At 41.3% G+C, this 24,225-nt stretch overlaps 1 protein-coding gene across 3 annotated transcripts; it reads left to right on the forward strand.

The window, feature by feature from the left end:
* The first annotated feature begins 1,278 nt into the window (after positions 1 to 1,278).
* Positions 1,279 to 22,702, forward strand: acanb (aggrecan b). 3 transcript variants are annotated; one of them, XM_023400326.2, is made up of 19 exons: positions 1,279 to 1,358; positions 7,343 to 7,421; positions 8,690 to 9,073; positions 9,535 to 9,709; positions 10,484 to 10,611; positions 10,721 to 11,014; positions 11,144 to 11,398; positions 12,014 to 12,188; positions 12,372 to 12,499; positions 12,636 to 12,929; positions 13,563 to 13,673; positions 13,876 to 13,983; positions 15,612 to 16,946; positions 17,051 to 17,164; positions 17,319 to 17,477; positions 18,515 to 18,597; positions 18,829 to 18,973; positions 19,179 to 19,361; positions 20,390 to 22,702. In XM_023400326.2, exons 2-19 carry the CDS (start codon positions 7,349 to 7,351, stop codon positions 20,479 to 20,481), a joined length of 4,236 nt encoding a protein of 1,411 aa, XP_023256094.1. In that variant the 5' UTR covers positions 1,279 to 1,358; positions 7,343 to 7,348; the 3' UTR covers positions 20,482 to 22,702. The 3 variants fall into 3 exon arrangements, with proteins under 3 accessions (XP_023256094.1, XP_023256095.1, XP_087028460.1); XM_023400327.2 differs by lacking the exon at positions 1,279 to 1,358 and adding an exon at positions 1,369 to 1,459; XM_087172334.1 differs by lacking the exon at positions 1,279 to 1,358 and adding an exon at positions 1,411 to 1,493.
* The last annotated feature ends 1,523 nt before the right edge of the window (positions 22,703 to 24,225 follow it).

Genomic DNA, 24,225 nt, shown 5'->3' on the forward strand with positions numbered 1-24,225 from the left:
GCAGAAAACACAACTTCAGGTTCTTCATTTTTGTCTTCTCTGTTATTTTTGTACATTTTATCCTGCAGAGTACAAGAATTACAAAAAACCTTACATGCACTGAGGGGAGACACGGCAGACTGATCCATATTCATTTCCTATTTGCTCTCAGGCAGAATGAGCTGAAATATAAACGTTCTTCTCATCAGTAACACACTGTAGATTGTAGTCTAGGATTAAAAATGAGTAATTGTCCACTGCCACGCTGGCTCTTCTGTCAGGCTGTGCATAGACGCACTTTTTAGGATGTAATTTTTTACAATGCGTGCCACTTTAGTGTATCATGTTAGCATGAACATGTAGAATATTTGCTAGTTAGCACTAAATGTGTGAATGTCACTAGTTTTGCAGCTATGGGACAAGCTGGTATTCAGACCTGACGATGCTGCAAGATGATCACCAAGTTATCACAGTTCATGCAGTTGAGAATGAATGAATGCCTGTACCATCGTCTGTATACATCATGGCAATCCTTCCAGTAGTCATGACGACATTTAACTCTACCATATGGTTTTTCTCATCCCCGGAGCCACGCCTCTAGCATGGCTAATAAAAAATGACACTTTGTGAGTTCTTGATGATCTGCCTCCACCACCAACTGTCATCTATGAGCACATATGACTTTCAGTCCTCTATAACTAGACCTTAAAGACTAGTGAGGGAGCCTTTTGTGCTTAAGACCGAAGGACAGCATATTCCATTAACCAGTGGCAGTAATGAGTGTGCTGATGAATCACCTCAGTGACCCCTGTGTGTGGACGTGTTGAGAATAAACACGTCCACAGTAACTTGAAGTTTCCCCCCTGATTGTATAATTTCATAAAACCAAGTTTGATTTGTTTTACTGATGCTAAATCATAACTAAATTATATTTGTCAGTTTATTTTAAAAATGCCCATCTACCCATGAAAGTTTTTAAACTACATTTCTCTACAGCTTTTATATTTTACATCCTCTGCTCTGTGTGTAAAACAGCATGAACCTCCATTCAAACCAATTTGGCAAATAACTGCAGAAACAATGGGATAATTTGAGCCTTTCTTCAGCTCCAGGATTCGTCTGATTCTGAGTTTCAGCTTTAATATTCAAGGCTGTTTGTATGGCCTCACCAACTGGCAGGAGAGGACCACATCTCTCTCTGTCTCTCTCTCTCTCTCTCTCTCTCTCTCTCTCTCTCTCGCGCTTCCTTTCCCTCCCTCTCGCCTTCCAGCATCTAAATGTGTGGTAGAGTTTGAATAAAGCTTCTTTCTGCTCTCCTACACAGGCAGGAGCGAGAGGGCCCTGGAGTCTCTGGCACTGGGAGCTTTGGAGCATCAACGGTACGTTTTCAACTCACCACCGGAGTCCCTGACAAGGAATACTGTGAAGGGGGGTTTTAGGGGATACTCTGGTTCTTCTTCACCCTCTGCTTGGGGAACAGGTATTGATTCAGTTACTCAGATGTCAAACCAAAGGTAACTTCTGGAAATTTCTTTCTCAATATCAAGCAGTTCTGTTCTTTGGGAAGTTAACTGTTAACTAATAGAACTAAAATTTGATGTAACATTTGATAAAATGTGATTTGTTAACTTCAAGTTTTTGTGGTCATTATTTTGTGGAAGTTTATTCTCTGGAAGTCTATCTATGTTTTTTGAGCCTTGGTGAATTGACCTCGGTGAGGTATTGAAGGAATCACCTTCTGTTTACAACAAACTAGGTGGTGATGTTTGATTTGTTGCTTCAATTTCACAACACTTTATAACTTTGATGTGAAAAGTATATATCCATGGTGATTTCAAATGTGCAGTATAATATGGCTAAATTAGGAGTTTTAAGAGCAGGAAATTGTTAAACTTTTATGTGGAATATGGAAATGAATCATTTAAATGGTCAGTTTGGATTCTGGATGGTTTCTCTGGTTGGAGGGTAGCTTGTATGAAGCTGTATCATGTTACTAATGTATCAAATTTACTCAGTGCCTGAATTTCTCATGTTTTTGTATGAGATTGCTGATGAACATTAAGTTGCCCCTTTCTCAATGATTTGGCCATTTTTCATATTTATTGATCATCTAGACAAAATGGTTCAGAGGTTCATGAGGTAATTTCTACTCATGGCCCCTTGTTTCAGTTCAGACCATTTTAACCAACGAACAGTGAGTTTTGCTTGTTTTATAATAATTTTGAGAGACATGGAAAGTTGAATTATCCAGCAATTAAAAAAAGAAAATAACAGCAAAGGTTTGAGGAAACTTTGAGAAATGACAGTTTTTTTCTGCTTTCCATTCTTGTAATCATCTCATGACCCCCAGATTTATCTTGCGACCCCTTGTGGGGATCCAACACTGACGTAGACCCCCGGGCAACATGTGCATTAGCGCTTCCTCACAGGTGACTTTATGACTGAGCGGAGCATGATAACAGCTCTGTATATGTGAGGCGCTGCGGTCTCAGTGTTGAGCCGTAGAGATGAATCAGTCACTGTCACACAAGCTCCAACTTATATTGTTTCCATGTTGGAGTTGGATCCTAAGTTCTTGGAGATCATAATGGAAAAAACAGGAAATATTTTATTTTCCTTTTGAATTTAAATTATGAGGGGAACAGCTGAGCAGCACAAAACAGTGTTTGATTTATGGGGAAAACAATGCTATATAGGAAACTACTGTCAAAGAGTGACATCCCGTTACTATGGTAACATCAGGCTGTGTGAGGGCATGTTGTGAATTATAATTCTCAGGTGTCGGAAATGAAAAAACAATTGACAGTGGGCTCAGTTAAAGCAAATATCTTCACACTTTTTGAATATCATTTAGAATAAACTCACATTTGAAGTTTGTCTCAGCCATCGTCAGTGAGTGTGTGTCTACTGGTGTGTATGTTTAATTACATTTAAGTGGCTAATGTGCACATGCTCCTCAAGGATGTCTTTGGTCTTACACTGCTGAGTATCAGGACATGTACTAATGCACCCATAAGCACCTGTGAATATGATTTTTCCCCTCCACCCATCAGACTGTACAAGAGTCTGTGTGTGTTCTCAGACACAGGCCTTACAGTGTGTGTCAATACTGACATATGTACACACCCTCTTTCTTTACCAAGGCTGTCGGACGTGCGCTCCCACACATCCCCTCCATGATCTATAAGTGTCGGTCTGTGTTTCTGTTTGTGTATCTATCAATGTTGACTCTGTTCTACTGCTGAGTGACTCTGGAGGGTTGGAGGAGAGTGGGAGGAGGGGTGGGGGCCGGTGGGGGGGTGGTTAAGGTGGTGAGCCTCTCCTGGATGCCCGCCGTGTGTTTACCTTGGCAGGGTTGCTGCCTCCCCCCCTCCCAAGACCCTCCCCCTGTCCGTTACTGGAACAGACCGAGGTCTTATTGAGCTCCACCTCAGCTGGGAGCGGAACATACCACAGCAGCCGAAAAGGGCAGCAGCAGCCATCCCACCGACTGAATGGGCACACTGTGGAGGGCTGATTGGCTTGACCTGCCCTGGCGTGGCTTGCTCACGAATGCTGGTGCACATTATGAAGTGGCCACAGTTTAAATGATGCATTAAAGAGAGCCGGGGATCTGCTCAATGATCGGATAGAAAGCAATGAGAAGGTTTTGGTTGGCTCGGTGAGGGAAACGGGGGAAGGTTTTTGCTGGCGTTTTCTGTGTTCATGCATTGTGAGAGTGTGAGTCGAGTTTGATTGCTGTCTTTATCCATTTCTGGGAGGCCCACCTTGACTGTGAGAATATATTAGTAAGTGATTTAGGGAAAAGCACAGGAGGAAAAATGAATCACCTTGCCCATTATCACACGAACATACAAGAAAAATACATATGGAAACATTTGAACATTTATTGCAGGATGAGTAACTTAATAGGCTGAAAAGCAGTGTTTCACTGCATTTTCTGGTTGAAAGCTTCAAGTCTGTTGTACCTCTGACCACACCCAGCATCAATCATGCTTAATAAACTTCATACCTCGTTTTTGTGTAGGTCAGCTGGTGTTAAGTTGCTTTTTAATGAAAATAAACCTAATACCTTGCTTAGTGAGCCAGCTGGTGTTAAGTTGCTCTTTAATCGAGATAAACTTCATACCTTGTTTTTGTAGGACATGCACTGTATTATCCGATTGTTAATCCGATGGATGAGAGACTCAATAAAGATCGTGTGACATTATCACATGATAGCTTTCACACAGCTGCAATAGAGTTTCATTTCTGCACAAAGAAAGAAAGAAAAAAAGAAAAATCATATCGCAAAGGCCTTGTTCTTGACTCGACATTTTTCACGTTTCAACTTTCAACAATCATCCAAAAAGAAATCAACGTCCATCATTGAAGATGCAGAGATAGAAATATCTCCACTGGCAGTAGCCAAAAGAAAATCCACTAAGCACACACACAAGCAATGTTCTTAAAGGAGATGTTCATGAGAGGTTGTTGGAAAGTAGTTTGTAAAAACAGAAATGTGGTAATAATCCAGAATAAGACAAATAATGTTTGAAAAACCCCCAAAATCCAGGTGTTATCATGGAAAAGTCAGGAATAACTGACATTTTGAGATTAAACCAGAAAAGTCAGAAAAGGCCAAAAGTCAGGAATCTCTCCCAAAAGTGGAGAATATCAAAAATAACAAATCATCAATGAGTTACAACCTGTCATGACTGAACATCACATAGATAATGAACAGTATGTGAATATTCCAGGGTGGGTTAGGGTCTACACATACTGTGTCTACACATACTGTGTGGTATTTTGTGTTTTCCGCCCAAACTCGGCCAACAGTCACTCTCAGGTAGATATTAGACAGCAGGGCAAATATTAGTGCTACTGTAATGTGTGTGGAACTCTGAGAATGCTAGCAGCCCACACACACACACACACACACACACACACACACACACACACACACACACACACACACGCATGCACGCACGCACGCACACACACACACACACACACACGCACACACTCATACACACACACACATGAATGGGTCAACACAAAGTTATCACGTATTTCTACAGTGTTTCTACATGTGGATATCAGCTTGGATCCATAGTATTAGCTTATCAGTCATCTGTAACACACTTTGAATTGCACTAACCTGTATGAAAAATACAAATAGAGTTTGATTGACTGATTGATTGGTTGATTGATTGATGTCTGTTAAATACATTATACAGTACATAATGGTGTTTTTTAATGCTGAACTTAAAGGTTCACTGCTTTCCTCCTTTGGCCTTTTACCACCAGGTGCCAACCTCAGTTCAGCCACTCCAAACGCATGGTGACCGTGAGCTCTAGGTTTATAGGCTGTAAATGTCTCACTGTGACTGTTGGGAATTAACTGGCAGCTTTTTTCTGCAGCCTTGGTCTTGTGAATGCAGCACAATGAAGGTTCAGTTGGGACTGGCATGTTTGAATGGTCTGTACGTCACAGCAGTGGAAAGTTGAGGGAAAATAAGCAATGTAGAAATCAGGTTTTGACAGATGTGGGTTTGTGATATTGAAACACGTGTCTGGACTGAAGTTGAGACTTTATGATCATGAATCAGATTTATGGTAAAAAAAAAAGAAAAAAAAGAAAAAACGTTTGACTTGTTATCCAAAAATAGAAGAAGAAAAAAAAAAATCAATTATCATGATAATGGAGAGAAACTCTGGACACTAGAGACATATGAGCTATATATAGGAGCTATATATATTTGGTGTGAGCAAACACATGAGAAGCTCTGTGATGCTGTACTTAGGCACAGCAGTGCTTTGAGCTAAATGCTAATGTCTTCAGCCTATCATCCTCACAATGGCAATGCTAACATGCTGATGTTTGGGAGGTGTAGTGTTTACCATTTTGACCATCTTAGTTTAGTAATTTGCTAATTTGCCCTAAACATAAAGCAGAGATGTGGCTGATGGGAATGTCAACAGTTTTGCAGGTACTTGGTCATAAACTTAAGTACTGTAAGTAATTTTGACCTCATTACACTGCTAAAAGAAAAGTAAGGGGATCACCAAAGTCAGTAGGATTCATACTCTGGGCACCATGCAATCTGTACTTAAAAGTTTTGCTAATGCTACATAGCCAGTGTTAGCATTATCAGCTGTTTATTTACAAGTCTAGAGGAAACTTTAGCATCAAACTTTATTCCTTTACTCACCAACAGCTGTCTCCAGCAGTGGAAAGCAACGCAATGTAAACTATTGTCTCCATCACAGCTTTTCTTCTACTGAATTTAGCACGCTAACCAGCTAGCCCCGGCCGGTCTCATCACTTTCTGATAGCGTCTCACTGTAGCCTCTGATCTGCCCTGTAGACCCTGCGCTGCTCAGAAGGCGTATTATAACCTTTTGTCTCTTAAACGCAGCGATAGCCGAAACTCTAGTCAATCATCACTACCTGCTCCCAGCAAGAAACCACATTAGGCAGCAGAGAAAACTGACAAAAAGGCCCTTGAATTTTATAGTTGTGAAAATATTTTAGTGTGGCAGACTGACAGACCAACATAAATAGAGCCACTCAGCTAACATGTCTAAAGAAGGACAAAGGAATTTAAACTTCATAGAGGTTTTACTATTTTTGGAAAGGATCCTCATTCACATTCACCATGGATTACACAGACATTAGAAGTATGCTGTATTCATGCAGACAAAGAGACAAGGACACGCACTGTGCAAACTCAAATGAGCACACACACACAAACAGAAAACACTAAAAGGAAAGTTAGTAAGCTGGGGAAAAAAGTCTTACTTCATTCTTACTGCATTTCTCTTAATGGAAAAGAGTTTGAGAGGAATGAATCATACTTCTCCCTTTCTCTGCCTGAACTTATTTTAGCACTAAAGACATTTCATGTGAACAGAGACAGAGGGGGCTTTCTTTCCCACGCGAGCATGTATGGTATTTCCAAATAATACCAGAGGCTCTTGATGTCCTGTTTCCATTTTAGCTAATGAGGTTGACGTAATAAGTAAATGCTCTGTATATCCCGGATAACACGGCATATGAATGTAGGTGTACAGGATTTAGGAAAAAACACAGTGGCATACAGAGGTGGAGGAAATTATAATAAATAAAACTAACCTCATTCATTCAAACACTTACTTCACTGTTCATTTCTGGTAAAGAGAAGTTAGAAAGTTTGTATAGTTTTACACAACTTCTTTACACTTACTGTGTACACTTTGACTGTGATCATTTTAGCCAACTTGTGATCACTAAAAGGCCAAACATGAAATAGCTTTCAGTAGCTTTAAGCTCTGCCTGTTCATTTTGTCATTAATTATTTTGTCAAATTCAAATGTGATTCCATTGTTGTGTATTTTCCAGGTAACGATGACCCCCTTCCTTCTGCTGTGTGTGTCTTTGCCCCTCATCTCGGCAACAATATCATTTGAAGATCATGATGGTGAGTTTGGTGAGAAATCACTTGTTGCATTTCATTGTCTAAAATGGAGTCTTTCCTTCATCATCTGTTTGTGAAAATTAACAACCCTTTGGAAACTTAAGTATTTGAAGAAAATGAGAAACTCATATTAAGCTGTATCGTACCCATATCCATCAGTCCTGTCATTTTTGTCTTGTGTAACCTAATATCTGATTAAAAGTAATTAAATATGCAGGTGATGTATGGGCCAAATCAGCCTTTTTTGCCCCTTTGTCTCATCTGAGCTTTTTTCTATCCCCCCAAAAAGTGGCAAAGCAGTGTAACGTAGGACGAAGTAGGCCTCTGGAATAAATGTTTTTGGGGCGACTGTTGCTAGGTAGGGTTGGTGGACCAATCCTTAACAATAACAATAATAATAAATTTAATTATCCAGCACCTTTAACAACAGAGTTTACAAAGTGCTTTGCAATCGAAGCAAAAGCAATAATAGGGAAGAGGCTCAGAAGGCAGTATAAAAACAGAAAGCCAGATAGGAAGGCTAACCAAAGCAAAAGCAGGACAGAAATAGATAAAGTTAAAGAGGGAAGACACACAATATACTTCAATATAAATAAGGACAATTATAGAGAGTAGGTGCCGTGCAAAAGCAATAGAAGCACTCACAATAAAAGTAATAAAAGGACGATAAAGGGACAATTAAAAGACAACATGACATAAAAGCAAATGAGTGAAACCCACTCATTTGCTTTTATGTCAAGTGATTTAAAAGACGTCACTGATTCTGCCTTCTCTCCTCAGGCAGATCGTTCCAAAGTCGAGGGGCCCTGATTTAAGCCTCAACTTTGGAACGGCCAGAAGGGCCCCAGCTGAGGATCTAAGGCCGTGTGCTGGCTTGTACGGGGTTAACGATTCTGCTATGTAGCTTGAGGCTAGGCCCTGGCATGCTTTAACAGTGATCAGTAAAATTTTAAAATCAATTCTAAAGTGGACAGGGGGCAAAGGAAGGGATCCTTGGCTCCTTTAGTCCAAATGTTTAAGTGTCTTTGAGCAAGACCTTAACCCCTAATTGCTCTTGCCTTGTTTGGTAGTTCTGCCACCATCAGTTTGTGAATGTACGTGTAAGTGTTTGGTCCTACTACGGTTGAGAAGCCCCGCAAAAGTGCAGCCCATAGCTCACAAGACTGTAACAGAGATTTTACAAAAACATACATTTGCACTACATGTTAGGTTGTATCCTCATTTACAATTAGAAATAGTAACAAATCAACCTCGACATGTCTCATCCACAGAATTGGATGGCACACTCCGTGTTAGCATCCCTATGGAGATTCCTCTCCGTCCTCTCCTGGGAGGCAAGGTAGTGGTACCATGTTACTTCCAGGACAATACCGTCAATGATCCCGGAGCTCCAACCGTCGCCCCGCTCTCCCACCGCATCAAATGGTCCTATGTCACCAAGGAGAAAGCCACCACCATCCTGGTGGCGTCAGAGGGAAAAGTTCAGGTGGAGACAGAGTATTTGGACAGAGTGACGATGGTCAACTACCCTCTGGTGCCCACTGATGCCACCCTGGAGGTCACAGAGCTGAGGTCCAAAGATTCTGGCACCTATCGCTGCGAGGTGATGCACGGCATCGAAGATAACTACGACTCTGTGGACATCCAGGTTCAGGGTATGCTACAGAAAAATAATGTTGTTCAGTTTAGTTTACTACAAAATTAATCTACTAAGTTTCATCACTGTTTGTCCAAACACCAAACCTTTAACATCTCCAAATAAACAAAAAAAAAATCCAATGTGTTTTCTAGTCAAAGCCTTTCAATTTTACCCATTTCTGTAGTTTCCTTCAAACACAGGCTTTTTTATGCACATGTACAATCCAATTTGTAATATTACACACCCATCAAGGAGGAAAATCTCTGTCAAAAAGATAAGAATAAAGAAACCTTTGACCTTTGGAAAGTCCATCCAACCATTCAGCTGGCTGCAGATTTAACCTCTCACCTTTGGAAACGTACCTGGTTAGTTTTTGGTTGAATACAAGCTGCAAAAGGCAAAGTTATCAGAGTGTTGGTAAAATATATCTCATGTCAGTTAGTTTGTCCTCTGCTCACCCATATCTGTATCTCACAGGGATTGTGTTCCACTACCGAGCCATCTCCACCCGCTACACCCTGACGTTCGAGAAGGCCAAGGCTGCCTGTATCCAGAACAGTGCCACCATCGCCACTCCAGCCCAGCTCCAGGCCGCCTACGATGATGGATACCACCAGTGTGATGCCGGTTGGCTCTCTGATCAAACTGTGAGGTAGTTTTCATCCATCCAGCCATCCAAGCTCTAAACTGCTTATTTATTCAGGGTCACTGTGGACAGATTTCCATCTAAAAAATAAACACTCGCAAATATAGAGTTTGCAGTTCACGAGACTAGCATGTTACTGGACCGTGGGCCAGAAACCAGAGCACCCAGAGAAAAGCCACATAGACACAAGAAGAACATGCAGTCTCCACACAGAAAGGGCCAGCTAATCTTCTTTGCTGTTGGATGAAAGTGCAAAACCAGCCACAGCATGAGATGTGGTCTGTGCACATCTGTAAGTCGTTTTTTATAGGTTACAGGTTGTTGTTTATGGAAAGTTAAAAACTGTCGGATGCAGCGACACCAATTTGCAAGTGTGGGGGCACGAGGTCACAGACGCTGTTTGTCAATTTGCAACACTATGTGTTATATTATTGGAGCTGTGTTATATTGTTGTGTCTGTCTTATTGAGTTTAATCAGTTTAGTTTGTGAATTTTGTGTCTCTGTTAATGAAACCCAGCAGGAGGTTCTGTGCTGATGAAGCTAATGGGGATCTTAATACATGAAATGAAACATACTGACCCCTTTAGTCTTAATGCTGTCGATTGAGTTTTGGTCACCTGATGGTCCAGCTGATGTGTCTTTTGTGACTCTGACATTTATTATATAAAACAAATGAATGTCTTTAACATACCAACAGCTCTGCATTAAAAAACACAGTAAACAAAATGCACTGTTGTTACAGACTTTCTATCTAAAAAACGTCTCTCTCTTCTCTCAAGGTACCCCATCCATGAGCCCCGGGAGCGTTGCTATGGAGACAAGGAGAACTTCCCAGGCGTGAGAACTTATGGAGTGAGAGACGTCAACGAGACCTATGACGTGTACTGCTTTGCTGAGAAGATGTCAGGTACACTCGTCTAACCAGGCTACCTGAGCCACACAAACCCTCTACACTGTGCACGCAACTCTTTCCTGTCATATAAATGCATGTTCATCTCCCTCCTCTCTCCTCCCAGGCAGAGTCTTCTACTCCATGTCTGCGCAGAAGTTTTCTTTCTATGAAGCAGGAGATCAGTGTGCCAAACTCGGCGCCCGGCTTGCCACCACCGGAGAACTGTACCTGGCCTGGAAGGCTGGATTGGATGTGTGTAACGCTGGCTGGCTGGGAGACAGAAGTGTGCGCTACCCTATTAACATCGCCAGGCCTCAGTGTGGAGGAGGGCTTCTGGGAGTGAGAACTGTCTACCTGTTCCCCAACCAGACAGGATACCCCTACCCAGACTCCCACTACGATGCTATCTGCTTCCAAGGTAAATCCTACAGGGAGGTTTTGTGATAAAATACCTCTTTGGTAATGTTTATTTTAGGGTGGATTTCTCCTTTAGTTGCTGACTAATAAAGTTATAACATGTGTCAATCATGCAATGTGGTTTCCTCAGCTGGCGAGGATGAAGATGTCGTGCCTGCGAGGACCACCCCTTTCCCTGACATCGTACGCATAACATCCGTCCCTGGGGTGTTCCCAGGACTCACCCCCTCACCTGGGGGTGAAGAGATCAGGGGTGGAGAAGTGGACACCCTCACCCCGCTGCCCGTCCCTCCCAGTGTGACAGACACATACACTAAAGTGACTCCTATTGTAGGAGAGCCTGGACTCGACCTGACAGACATAGATGCTGCCATGGCTCCCACGGGTAGGAAGTTGGTTATGTACTCGGTCGATAACAAAATCCTTTGTTTCTTTTCACTATAAGAAAACATTTTAGAACAGTGCAATGAAAGGACACAACAGCAAAAGGAGAGTACAAGAACAACTGGCTCTGCCATTATATTAGCAACAGTATATTCTTTTGCAGGGGGTAGTCACTTTGGCATTTTTGCAGCATCCTGCCTTTTGGGAATAGGTTGGGTCATTGCAGTGTAGATTGATATAGCTCCTTTAAAAGAGCTTTTGGAATGGGACAACCATGTTGAGTCATTCTATTTGGAGATGGTTCACTGAAATAGGAGGAAATGTCATGATGTTGAACTTGCTGGAATACTACGACTTCCACAAAATCCTCTCATGCATGCCCGCGGCCTCTCGGCCATTGCTGTCCTTGGCTAACCTGATGATGCATAACCATAGGGCAGCAAATAAATGACTTCAAGATGTTCAAACTGAATATATGACCATAATCTGCATCAGGAAAAATGCAAAATAAGGAAATAAAATCAGACTGAACCAAGTAGTTTTAGCAAAAAGAAAATGAATTACTATAGGACAAAAGAAGACAACCCTTCTTCCTTCCCTCTTTCTCTTTTCCCAGGTGTGGTGTTCCACTACCGTCCCATCACTGGCCGGTACACCCTTACCTTTCTTGAGGCTCAGCGCGCCTGCCTGAGCATTGGGGCAGTCATTGCCAGCCCAAAGCAGCTGCAGGCCGCCTTCGAGAAAGGCCTGCACCAATGTGACGCCGGCTGGCTCCGTGACCAGACAGTCAGGTGAGTCAGAGGAATGTGTAGGACAGACTGATCTATATATATGAAATGTTTTTAAATTCAGGAAATAATATCTAGGATACTGGCTGGAAATAGTTCATTTTGCATATCAAAGCTTATCCGCTAAGGGGTATACAGCAGAACGAAGCCTTAATACACTGTACCATCATCCTCTCTCATGATCAGGTATCCAATCGTGTCACCCAGAGATAACTGTGCAGGTAATCTGCCATACCTTCCAGGAGTCAGGTCCTATGGCCTGAGGCCAGCCAGTGAACATTACGATGTATTTTGTTACGTGGAGCGTCTGCAAGGTGAGCAGCTTAAACCCTCTCACACCAATTTAATAGACTTTATACAGTGTACTGTCAACTTGTCATCAATCTGTGTACATATCTACTGTATCTGACCTGAGTTCTTGTGAATGCTGTTGAATGCTCATTCTCTCAGGTGAGGTCTTCTTCACCAGTGACTATGACAGCTTCTCCTATGAGGAGGCTGTGCAGCATTGTCAGAAACTGAACACCACCCTGGCCACCCCCGGGCAGCTGTACTCTGCCTGGAACCAAGGACTTGACAAGTGCCGTCCAGGTTGGCTGATGGACCGCAGTGTCCGCTACCCCATCACAACCCCCAGGTCCCACTGTGGAGGCGGTCAGGTGGGAGTTCACATCATCTACGCCTTCCCCAACCAGACAGGATTCCCTGATGTGCACTCACGCTACGACGCATACTGTTTCAAAGGTAGGAAAGGATTCATTTATATTCAGGATTTTAATGGAAAAAATAAACTCACCTAAATCCCCAGCTACAACCTCAAGTGTCTAAGTAGATGTTACATATGTACAACACCTACTTGCCAACTTTAATTTTGATTCAGCATAAAAATTTGATTATCAACCAGGGGTACAATAGGGGGTACGTCTGCAGTTGCCAGGGTGAAAATTGTAGACAAGCTCCACTAGAAATTACAATTTGAACAATTTGAATTTGGACATTATTGTTGCAAAAACGAGCAAACATCAGCTAAAAGAAAAGTAATGTTTGAAACTTCTGTCACTCTGACTTGACCAAACAACCCAAACATTCAATTATGTGAAGAAATAATTTCAGTAGTATCCACTTTGTGTTAAATAACTTCTGTTTAAAATAAATTTTACATCATGAAAGGTGAAGCAACCACTGTTGTGACGCAATTTATAATCCAGTTTTCAAGATGATTTGATGTTGTGCATTGTTGTCATATTGATATTAACATATTATTATTGTTATTATTCATAGAAACATTTGTTTTGCCATATCACTACATACAGTATACAGTTGGCTTCCCAGTACCTTTTGTCCTAAAAACTGTCATTTTGTCATTTTGTTTTTCAGCTGAAATCCCACTTGTTCATATTCAGAATAGAACCAGTGTGGATGTGACATTGGTGACTGTGGATGTTATCAATAAGACAACAGCGACAATTGATCACTTTGTTCCCCCTGGTAAGACAGGAATCTGTTCTGACTGACTGTGAAATGGCCAAAGTAGTTTCTTATTTAATATTATCATTGATATCTCTATGCTTTACTGTAAATAGGGCAGTTTCCCAATCTACTAAATATCCATTTGCACTGTTAGTTAAGTATCGACATCCTTGTCTGAAGTTTTACAACAATCGCATGTGGTTTTGTGTTTTGTTTTTAGTTGAACCAACTGTTGTCTACAATGAAACTGAAACCAGTGTAAATATTACTGAAATAGAGGTGTTTATCAACAAGACAACCATCACAACTCACCAAGTTCCTCCTCCTGGTAAGAAACACATGTGTCAATGAAAACTGTTTTTCTTCTTTAAAAGTGTCCTTAGTAACAAAATAATTCAGTACCACTTCCTAATAACACTATTTTAAAGCTGTTATAAGTTGCAATTCGTGGCATTTTAATGAATCATTGACTAGATCAGTTATAGGGCGTTAACACTTTTTGGTTGCCAGGTTGTGAAAACCCCCTTTGATTGGTGGGACCATCTGACCACTTACGTTCTGGAAAATGATTTGTAATAAAATACATGCATTAACATCTTAGTAACACTAATAACTGCAGACTTGATGGAATAAAATAGAGCCCGACCGATATTGGATTTTTGGGGCCGATGCCAATGCTGATATTAGGGAAAAAAAAAATTTGAAATTGATATATCGGCAGATATATAATAACTTGTGAAAAAGATATGTAATGAAAACAGGATATTTTACAGTTTAACACTAAACTTTATTGTCCAAAATGACATCAGTGCACTGAAACAGTAAACTTAAATAAAATAACTATAAACATAAATAACTATAAATAAAAAACATAAGAGCAAATATGTATATAGATTCTATATATATATTTAACTTGAATGAAAACAAAGGATCAAATATAGATAAAATGCTGCCTATATAACTTGACTTGACCTGGCCATTTCCACTGCATTATTGCTTCTTAATAAAAGTATTAATATCAGCACATATCAGAGAATATATGTGCAGATACCGATAAATCGGCCTCTAGAATAAAACCCTTTATTAATGGTGACTACACTCTATAAAGGAGTATAAAGGATACGTTATTTACTTAAATGCACTGTGTGTAATTTCTGACACAAAGGGTCTCACAATTAAAATAATAACAAAACATGGTGTTTGGTGATATCGTGAAGGAGCATGGGATCATGGGAGTTGTTGTCTTCACCACCATTATCATCATTGCAGTCAGCTTCTCCCAGTTTGGATTCCTTCAGGGTCAATCATTCAGGAAGTTTTTACCAGGAGCAAAACCAGTTTCCTCCTCTAAACAGACCTGGTGATTAAATGCAGTAAAACCGTAGATTAAAGCAGTTTCACATTAAAAATCTATGTTTATCTGATGCTGTTCAGCACACAAAACATTGGAGGTGCTGGGACCCAAGCTGCCAGTAACGTTTGTTCAGCTTGTTTCTCTGATAACTTAAGGTCCAGTTGTCCGATGACTAAAATCTGTCTTTCAATTAAAGTACATGGTTGAAAACGACCAAGATCTACATCGAAGTGTATCATAAAGATGTAGCTTCAAACTGGATAAAAAATTGATGTTGAGCTTGTGGTAGACACTGACAATGCTAACACCAACATCAGGGATATGATGTCATTGACTGGCGACTAAATGAAACGCACTGTTACCATGATTAAACTCATGAATTTCTCAAAGTTTGAAATTTGTTGGAAATGTTTATATTATATTATTCCTTTAGCACTGATAAAGCCATTGGTTACAACCTATAAACCATTCATTAAAATGTGGTACCAATAATTGCAATCAAACTAAACCAAATATTTCACTTTGCTAAACGGAATTTGACAAGGTTCAGTATGTAATGTTTTTATGTTAACATTCTAAATAAATGTTTCCCCCCACTTCAGCACCAGTTCCTACTGATGTGTCAGGGTCTGGTTCAGCTGATCATTCAGCCAGCGGGGAGATCTCAGGAGAGTCCGGCACCTCCAGTGGTGACACCTCTGGTTCCAGTGCCAGTGGTGACGCCTCTGGTTTCAGTTCCAGTGGTGATGCCTCTGGTTCCAGTGCCAGTGGTGACGCCTCTGGTTCCAGTTCCAGTGGTGACGTCTCTGGTTCCAGTTCCAGTGGTGACGTCTCTGGTTCCAGTTCCAGTGGTGACGTCTCTGGTTCCAGTTCCAGTGGTGACGTCTCTGGTTCCAGTGCCAGTGGTGATGTCTCTGGTTACAGTGCCAGTGGTGATGCCTCTGGTTCTGGACTGGAGATCACCTACAGTGGACACAAGGACATCTTCTCCGGAGACGGATCTGCCTCTGGAGCTCCCCAGGAGGCAGAAGGAGGAAGTACTGTCATCTTCGCATCTGGAGAACTGGGTAGTGCTTCTGGATCCGGAGAGGGGATTCATGGACAACAATCTGGCTTTGGGGTATCAGGATCAGGATCAGGATCAGGTTTTACAAGTGCAAGTGGAGACATCAGTGGTAGTGGAGAATTCATGATCATCATGGTGGATGGAAAGATGGAGGAGGTGTCAAAAACCCACAGACAACCACATGAGCAGTTGTTTGGCAAGGAAGGCATTGAGATAATTGAATCAAGTACAAGCGGATCGGGAAGTATGTCTGGGTCAGGGTCAGGGTCAGGCTCTGGTGGATTTTCTGGCATCTCATTTGTCGACCACAGTGCTGTTGACATGACAGTTCAGCCGTCTGGTGAGCAGGAGGTGTCTGGATACCGTCCTTTTGGATCAGGCTTCCACAGTGGCTTTCCCAGTGGTTTTCCATCCGGTGTGTCAGGCAGCGCCTCTGCCTCTGGAGACTCTTTCCAGCAACGTGGTGATGTCATCTTTGTAACAGACGATGAGATGATTCAGGTGACCGTACCGCCACTGGAACTCCACCCTCAGCAGGGCCGCGGGGTGGTGGAGATAAGCGGGGCAGGAAGTGGGTCAGGGATGCACCATGAATTAAGTGGAAGTTTGGAGCAAAGCTTGCATATCTCCGGAAGTGGAGCCCCTCATGAAGAACCAACGGTTGACAGGCTGTCTGTCGCCCTGCCACCTGGATCTACCATGACTTACTCAGAGTACATCACCAGTCTTGGTCAATCAGGACTGGGGGATGAAGAACAGGAGGGTCGCACAATTGTTGTGACTCCAGACACAGCCTACACCAGCCCAACCACAGCACCATCAGTCTCACTAGCAACTCCTGCTGTTGTGGTGGAGCCTGAAGTAGCGGAAGGTACGTGTTTTGATGTTTACTATTCCTCTGATATCATTCTCTCTCATATAAAAACTGGATGAACTGTGATTTTCTAAGTAAAGTCTCTTTCTATCTGTCGTCAGTCTCTGCAGACCCTTGTAATCCAAACCCCTGTGGTTCAGGATCCTGCTCTGTGCAGGGAGAGCTTGCTGTATGTCAGTGTCCCAACGGCTTCACTGGCGAAGACTGCTCAACACGTGAGTTACCAAACTACAACACACAGCACACTGTATTTCATGCTACAGATCTGCAAACCTAGAAAGAGTTGGATTGCAATAAACTGTAGAAATTCCACTTTATAGCTATATTTGTGTTTTTGTCTAAGTGTGTTTTGTACATTTATGTGTGTAGCGGTGCAGGGCTGCTCTGAAGGCTGGGTGGAGTTCATGGGCAGCTGTTACCTTCACTTTGCGGAGAGATACACCTGGGCTGACGCTGAGCAGCGCTGTCAGGAGCTCAACGCTCACCTGGTCAGCATCAGCTCCCAGGAGGAGCAGAACTTTGTCAACTGTGAGTAGCTGCTTGATTGCTGATTAGTGATCTACAGTGTCAAACATTGATGACTGATTTTGATTCAGTTTTAGTGTTTTTGACGAAAATTTGTGTAAGTCAAATTTTAGTCAACACAACTGAAGAGATTGAAGTCTACTTTTAGTTAAATTTTAGACTAATTTTCTAATGCACTTTTAATTTTTTGTCTTCTAAGCATTTTGAGGCTTCAGCTGTCACCATCTTTGCTGTGTACAGGTAGCACAGTCACAGGTGTCATTCTCAATGTTTGCCTGCTTTAGAGATAGCAATAGTGACAGAGATACTGACAGGAGATGTGGGGATGGAGAGGGGCATGACATGCAACAAGATTCCCCCAGCTCTGAATCAAACAGTGGATGTTGCAATTATGTGGTATGCACCTTAAAGGAGCTATTTGTAAGTTTTGCTATTGCTACATAGCTAGCCTTAGCATTAGCATTAGCAGCTGTTTACTTATCAGTCGAAGAAATGTTGGGAATTCAATATCAGACTTCATTCCTTTACTCACCAAGAGCTGTCTCCGGTGGTGGAAAGCAATAGCAATGTTAACTCCACTATCATTTTTCTTCTACTAAAGTTAGCATGCTAACCAGCCAGCCCTGGACCATCTTATCACTTTCCCACAGTGACTCGCTGTAGCCTCAAATCTGCCCTGAAGACATAGTGCTACTCAGAGGGCGTATTACAACCTCTTGTCGATGGCCAAAGCTCTTGTCAAGTGAAAGAAAGCTCATTTAACCATTAGACCAGCAACGTGCCTTCAGACTGACTCCTCTGTAAATCCTGTTATCATTTCTCAACAGTGCTACTCTCTGTCATTTCTGCTCACCATTACCACAGCTACCTAGCATAACTTTCTATGATGCAACCATAGTTACCACTAACCCCCAGTGGCCCAACAGAAAATCAAAAATCATATGTGGTTTCACAGGCATTTAAGTGGCGTCAGCATAATTCATGGGGACGGCATGTTTAATTTGTTTCAAAGCTAAGATCCCTTTCTCTTTGATATACAGCCAATGGTCAGGACTACCAGTGGATTGGACTTAATGACAAAGATGTGCAGAATGAGTTCCGCTGGACAGACAGAAGTCCTCTGGTGAGTTTGTTTGGAGATTGTTGGTCATAGTATATTCAGCTGTGTACCCAAGAGGTCAACTTACTACTATTACTACCACTATTATCACTGCTATACCTAATGTTGCAGGTTCATTGCTTTTCTCTGCCTCTATAGATGCACTCACTGTAGAACTGCCACTTTTTTCTTCATGTTGTAATTGTCTAATGAGTGCTTTCTGTTGAGTCTTATAATGTATAATGCTCCGCTCAGACCTTTGAGAACTGGAGGCCCAACCAGCCAGATAACTACTTCAACTCTGAGGAGGATTGTGTGGTGATGATTTGGCATGAGGGAGGACAGTGGAATGACGTACCCTGCAACTACCACCTTCCCTTCACCTGCAAGAGTGGACCAGGTAGGTTTACTGGATTAGTTTAGGCATCTGGTTCCAGAAGGAACATTCACTTCTGATGTGAAATGTACAGTTGGATTATTTAAAAAACTAAGTTAAAAAAATGTAAAAAATGAATATTTAATCATGACACAAAACCAAAAATCTGTAAGTCCGACAAAAATGAACCAGCCGCCTCCATCGAGACAAACTCTGTAACCACCAACAGTCACATGCGGCGCTCCCCCGGAGGTGGAACATGGCCGGCCGATGGGCAGCAGCAGAGAGCGCTACCCCGTCAACTCCATAGTCCGCTACCAGTGTGATGCAGGCTACACACAGCGCCACCTGCCTGTCATACGCTGTATGCCAGATGGACAGTGGGAGGAGCCACAAGTGGAATGTACAGAAGGTGAGCTTGCAGGGAGATGGTGAAAAATCTATTTAAATTATTAGATCACATTATTGTGATCATGTCTGTATCTTAAAACCACAGCATGCAGGTTTAAGTAAAAACAGCCAAAAGAAATTAAGGCCAGATACAATGATGAGAAATAATGAGGCAATACCATAAACAAAGATTGATTGATTGATTGATTGATTGATTGATTGATTGATTGATTGATTGATTGATTGATTGATTGATTTATTGATTGATTGATTGATTGATAAGCATGGGTTACTGATGCCTGCGAAAGGTACTGATAGTGAAGACAACCTAAATGAAGTTAAAAAAGTTAAAGGAAGAAGGAACTTGCTGCTCACTGTGATCACCAGTGTGTGTCACAGTAAATGAATGAATGTAAACACAGTGTTTGAATGGTGAAGTCTCCTACTTGATATTGAGACAAGGCAAAATAGAATAGTAATATAAATATTTTACATTAAGTAAGTGCTGTTTCTCTGTATCACAGAGCATGTGACACACACTGTGGGGAATACAATTGATGATGATGATGATGATGATGATGATGATGATGATAACAGGGGAAATGAGACTATAACTCAACTATAAATCAAAACCTGGTATTTAACTATGGCAAGACTCCTGTTACCCCTGTGCTTCAATGATACATTCTGCTTTATTGAACTTTATTTATTTATGACTTTGATAGAGAGTCAACAGTGGGGAGAGGAGGGGAACCACATGCAACAAAGGTCCCTGGTCAGACTCAGACCGGGGACATTGTAGTTCAGTATTGATGCCTGAAACCCTTAGGATACCTGAGCCTAATGCTGGATTTAAACAGGGGTAATATTTTATACACAGAAAATACAATCCCTACAGAGCTAACATTTCAACATCACACTGATGAAGAGCCTGTGGCAGCTCCTGAAATGGATCCTTTAGTCACGCCACTCACTTAAGGGTGATTTGTAAGTCCTTTGGCCACTCATGTTTACATGATATCATCAGTATGCGTACCTTTTCTTCCCCAGCCGGCACCAACAGTAACAGGCTACACAAAAGATCCCTCAGGAGAAGAAGTAAAGGGGTGAGCAGCCAACAGGAACAGAGGAAGCTGCTCTGAGCAGGACTGAAAGGACATACAACAGAGAGCCACAAAGCACCCCTCTTGTAAAGAAGCATGGACACCAATGCAAATGCCCGACCAAAAAGATAACATTCCCTCTCATGTATATACACATACTAAAGCACATTTAGACAGTGATAGTGTAACTGACTGATGTTTTGGATGTTTGAGTGTCACTCTGCACCTTGTGAAGGCAGGTTTTCTACGTATTTATAGCGTCTAATTTATAGCTGTGATCCAGAATTATCTCGAATGCACAAGTTGACATTTTCTTCAATCGGTTGCCAGCACTGCACACAAAGCAAGGTCGATTAAAAACTGTCAAACAACAATAAGAGTGACACACAAAGTCCAAAACAGTCCAATAAGAGTGTTTTCGATTGCAGCTGGATTCTCTGAAGTCAAACACATTGTTACATAGACTTTTGCCATTTTTTAGGGTATTTTTCTAGATCTGTGTTTCTTAGCATTTTTTATTTCTTTTATTCAGTCTTAGACAACAACTGTGTGCTTCAGACTGGTGGAAAAAACTTACATTATAGGCCAGGACAATGATTCTCAAGCTTTTTGGTTGTGACTCCTTAAATAACTGCAATGAGTACATGTTAAATGTGGAGAGTGTTGAAGTTGGGTTTTGTTTTACTTGAATTATCAGAGGAGTCCTTGAGGCTTACAGTAATTCAGTGTTGCATAAAAGCCCAGATTTGAGCAAAAGCAGAGGAAAAATACATAAAAATATATTGGTGTTTAAAACTATTAATAATTTTTCAGGAAACCCACACTGTCTTGTCGCAACCCTCAGGTTTGAGAACCACTGTGAAACGACACCACCGCAGTATCAGACATACTGAATCGATTGTGCTGTTCCATTTGATGATGAATAGAAATCCAAGTTCAAGACTTGATTAAGTCACTGCAACAAACCTGGATTGAAATAGTCAGCACTCATGCACTTTTGGGAGTCTTCAGTCACGTCTGTGCTAATCATTTGAATCCAGTGCACCTTCAACAATAAAATTAATAATAATAATAATAATAACAAATGAATAAGTAAAAACAAAAATGAAAAAAAATTCCTCATCTGTAGCTGACACATGGCAAAGAAACTGTACTGAGTTAACAAGTGAAATCTACAGTATGACACTGAACTGGCTGGCCAGGAGGGGCCTCCGGGACGGTGCAAAACTCCACCTCATGAATGTCATTGAATGTTGCAAAAGATGCACATCCAGTTCTTCAGGTTGAGGTTTATATTGGTGATTTCTCATGAGTAATCAGTGACCTCTGTCAACACTGTCTGATGGGAGAATCCTGCTTTTTACGAGGCGGATGACATTTTTCTCACTGTAAGTATTCTCACTATTCTCTGGACAGCAGGATCTGTTAATAATTTAGCAGACAATTTAATTGTTTGAATAATTCATCATTGACCTGTTTTGTTGATTTGTTAGTTTAATTAACTGTTGAGTTGCAGTTATGAGTTTCCTATCAAATGGGCATGACTGATTTAACAGTCTGCTGTAGAGAAGAAGACACAACTGGGATTTTCTATTCGAGCCTTAGACATCTGTGTGGAGGTTTCTGGCTGTGTGTCATGTGACAGGGTCTTATCGACAGAGATGTACTTGAGAAATAAAAACACGATTGTATGGAAAAGAAGCTGTGAAAGCAGATGGATTTTTTTCAAATGATGACAAAGGAGATGGAGAAGGTTGAAGTGGAGGAGGAGGCTATAAAATGTTGACCATGACCCTTTAAGGTCAAGATTAGCTTCAACGCTGAGAGCAGATAATCTGACTTCTCACAGAACAACAACACAAACACTGAAACACATACACTCAAACTGGTCGCAAAATCTAGTAAACAGTTAGTAAAAAAGTGAATGAGTGAGCTTGACAACGTTACAAAGATCGCTCAAGTAAATGAATTAATTAAAGTCAAATTGCTGTATTTTTCTGACAGAAAAGCCAACATTTGAGTGATTATGTTGAGGACAATTGATGAAAATCAGTAAGCTCTATAAAAGTGAGGGTCTAAATCAGTATTTTTGATCGATTGATTCTTCAACAAACTGAAATATCTTTTAACAGATAGAACCAAAACATTTGTGCCGTTGCACACAGACGTCACGTCTGCTGTGACTGTTCAGATCCCGAATCCTGATGTGAACATACAGTATACTTGTACTGTGCTGTGCCAAATAAAACTTGGAATCATCCATCTCTGTGAAATTATTGACTATCACTGTATTTGGTATTAACCAGTCACGCTGGGATCTCTGCATTATATGAAAATCACAGTTCTCTCAGTTTCTTTCCCTGCAGCAGTTAAATTTGAGGTGAACTCTCTGAGTCAAAGGAACAAACCTGACATTTAGTTTGTTTTTTACTTCCTGTGGAGCCCAACTGTGAAAAAACAAACAGTAAATAGCTCCTTCATCAGCCTCTACAGCGACTACCTTCATCACTACAGAGACTGCAAACAGATCTACAGTGTGTGTGTGTGTGTGTGTGAGGGAGAGAGAGAGGGAGAGTAGCCCTACATATGTGGTTGCATGTTTATATGCATCTATGTGGTGTGTTTGTGCAGTACATACCTCTGCATGAACCTGATGTGTGTGGCAGTGTGTGTAGGCATGTAAATCTATAAGTGTGTTTATGCATGTGTGTGTGTGTGTGTGTGTGTGTGTGTGTGTGTGTGTGTGTGTGTGTGTGTGTGTGCCCTCATGTTGGGCCAGCAGGTGTAAATAGGATGTGTTTTTAAAAGCTGCTGGCCATATAATCACTGGCACTTCTGTTTGCAGCCGGATGCAGGAGGGCGTAGCAACGTGTTTGACTCCACTCATTTAAAAGTGCATCATGTCCAGACAGAGTGGCGCGTGTTAGCTTTACATACAGTGGCTGTTTTGTGTGGGTCACTCACCCATCTCTCCTCTCTGCCCTGGTATTCCTGTTTGAACAGTGAGTGTAACTCTACGTGCCTGTGAGCGCAACATCCAGCAGAGGTTTACCTTCTGCAGCAATTCAGAAATTCATTGAATAAATCTGAGAAAATGTTTCAGGTCTCTGAACATTTAGCTAATAATCATTAATCAAGTTTTACCCATGACCCTTAGGATGGTAATGTCTGGGCTGCTCTGTCAACTCAACACATATTCCCAGAGTATCTCAGCACCAACATCTCTGATTTGCTCAGCTATTCAAATAAAATGAAGTGAAACAAAAGTGCCAATTCATGCTGTGTTCATTTATTCACTCATCTGACAGTAGTTTGCTACGTAGTGAGCAGTAAATTTAGATTTCAGACACTAACTTATTTTCTCATTTTGCATCATCAGTAACAACAGTCATCTCATTCAGATGCTCAGATAAAATGTTGGACACTAAATGTAATGCACTATTGAGCATGCTCAACATGTTGTGGAAAGTGGAAAGTACATTTACTTACTACTGTACTTCAGTACACTTTTTTACTACTTTTAACTCCACTACACTTAGATAGCTGCACTTAGTTGGCAGATTAAGATTTTGCATGAAAGCATAAAAGCTTGAAGAGCTTTAAAGAGTAAACCAGTGGTTCCTATATTTTTTGGCTGGGAACCCTTATAAAGTAAAGTGTGTAAATGTCAAATTTCAGATTTTATATATCATTAATTACTATGTTTTATAATATACTCACCCACTCAACTAATGTTTCTGCAGTGTTGCAGGCTGGTACCTCACAGAGGCACTAGCATGCCCA

The sequence above is a fragment of the Seriola lalandi genome, unplaced genomic scaffold (genome assembly GCF_002814215.2).
Source record: "Seriola lalandi dorsalis isolate HSWRI2012SDOR001 ecotype SW California unplaced genomic scaffold, Sedor1 jcf7180002052274, whole genome shotgun sequence".
In the NCBI taxonomy this organism is placed as follows: Eukaryota; Metazoa; Chordata; class Actinopteri; order Carangiformes; family Carangidae; genus Seriola; species Seriola lalandi.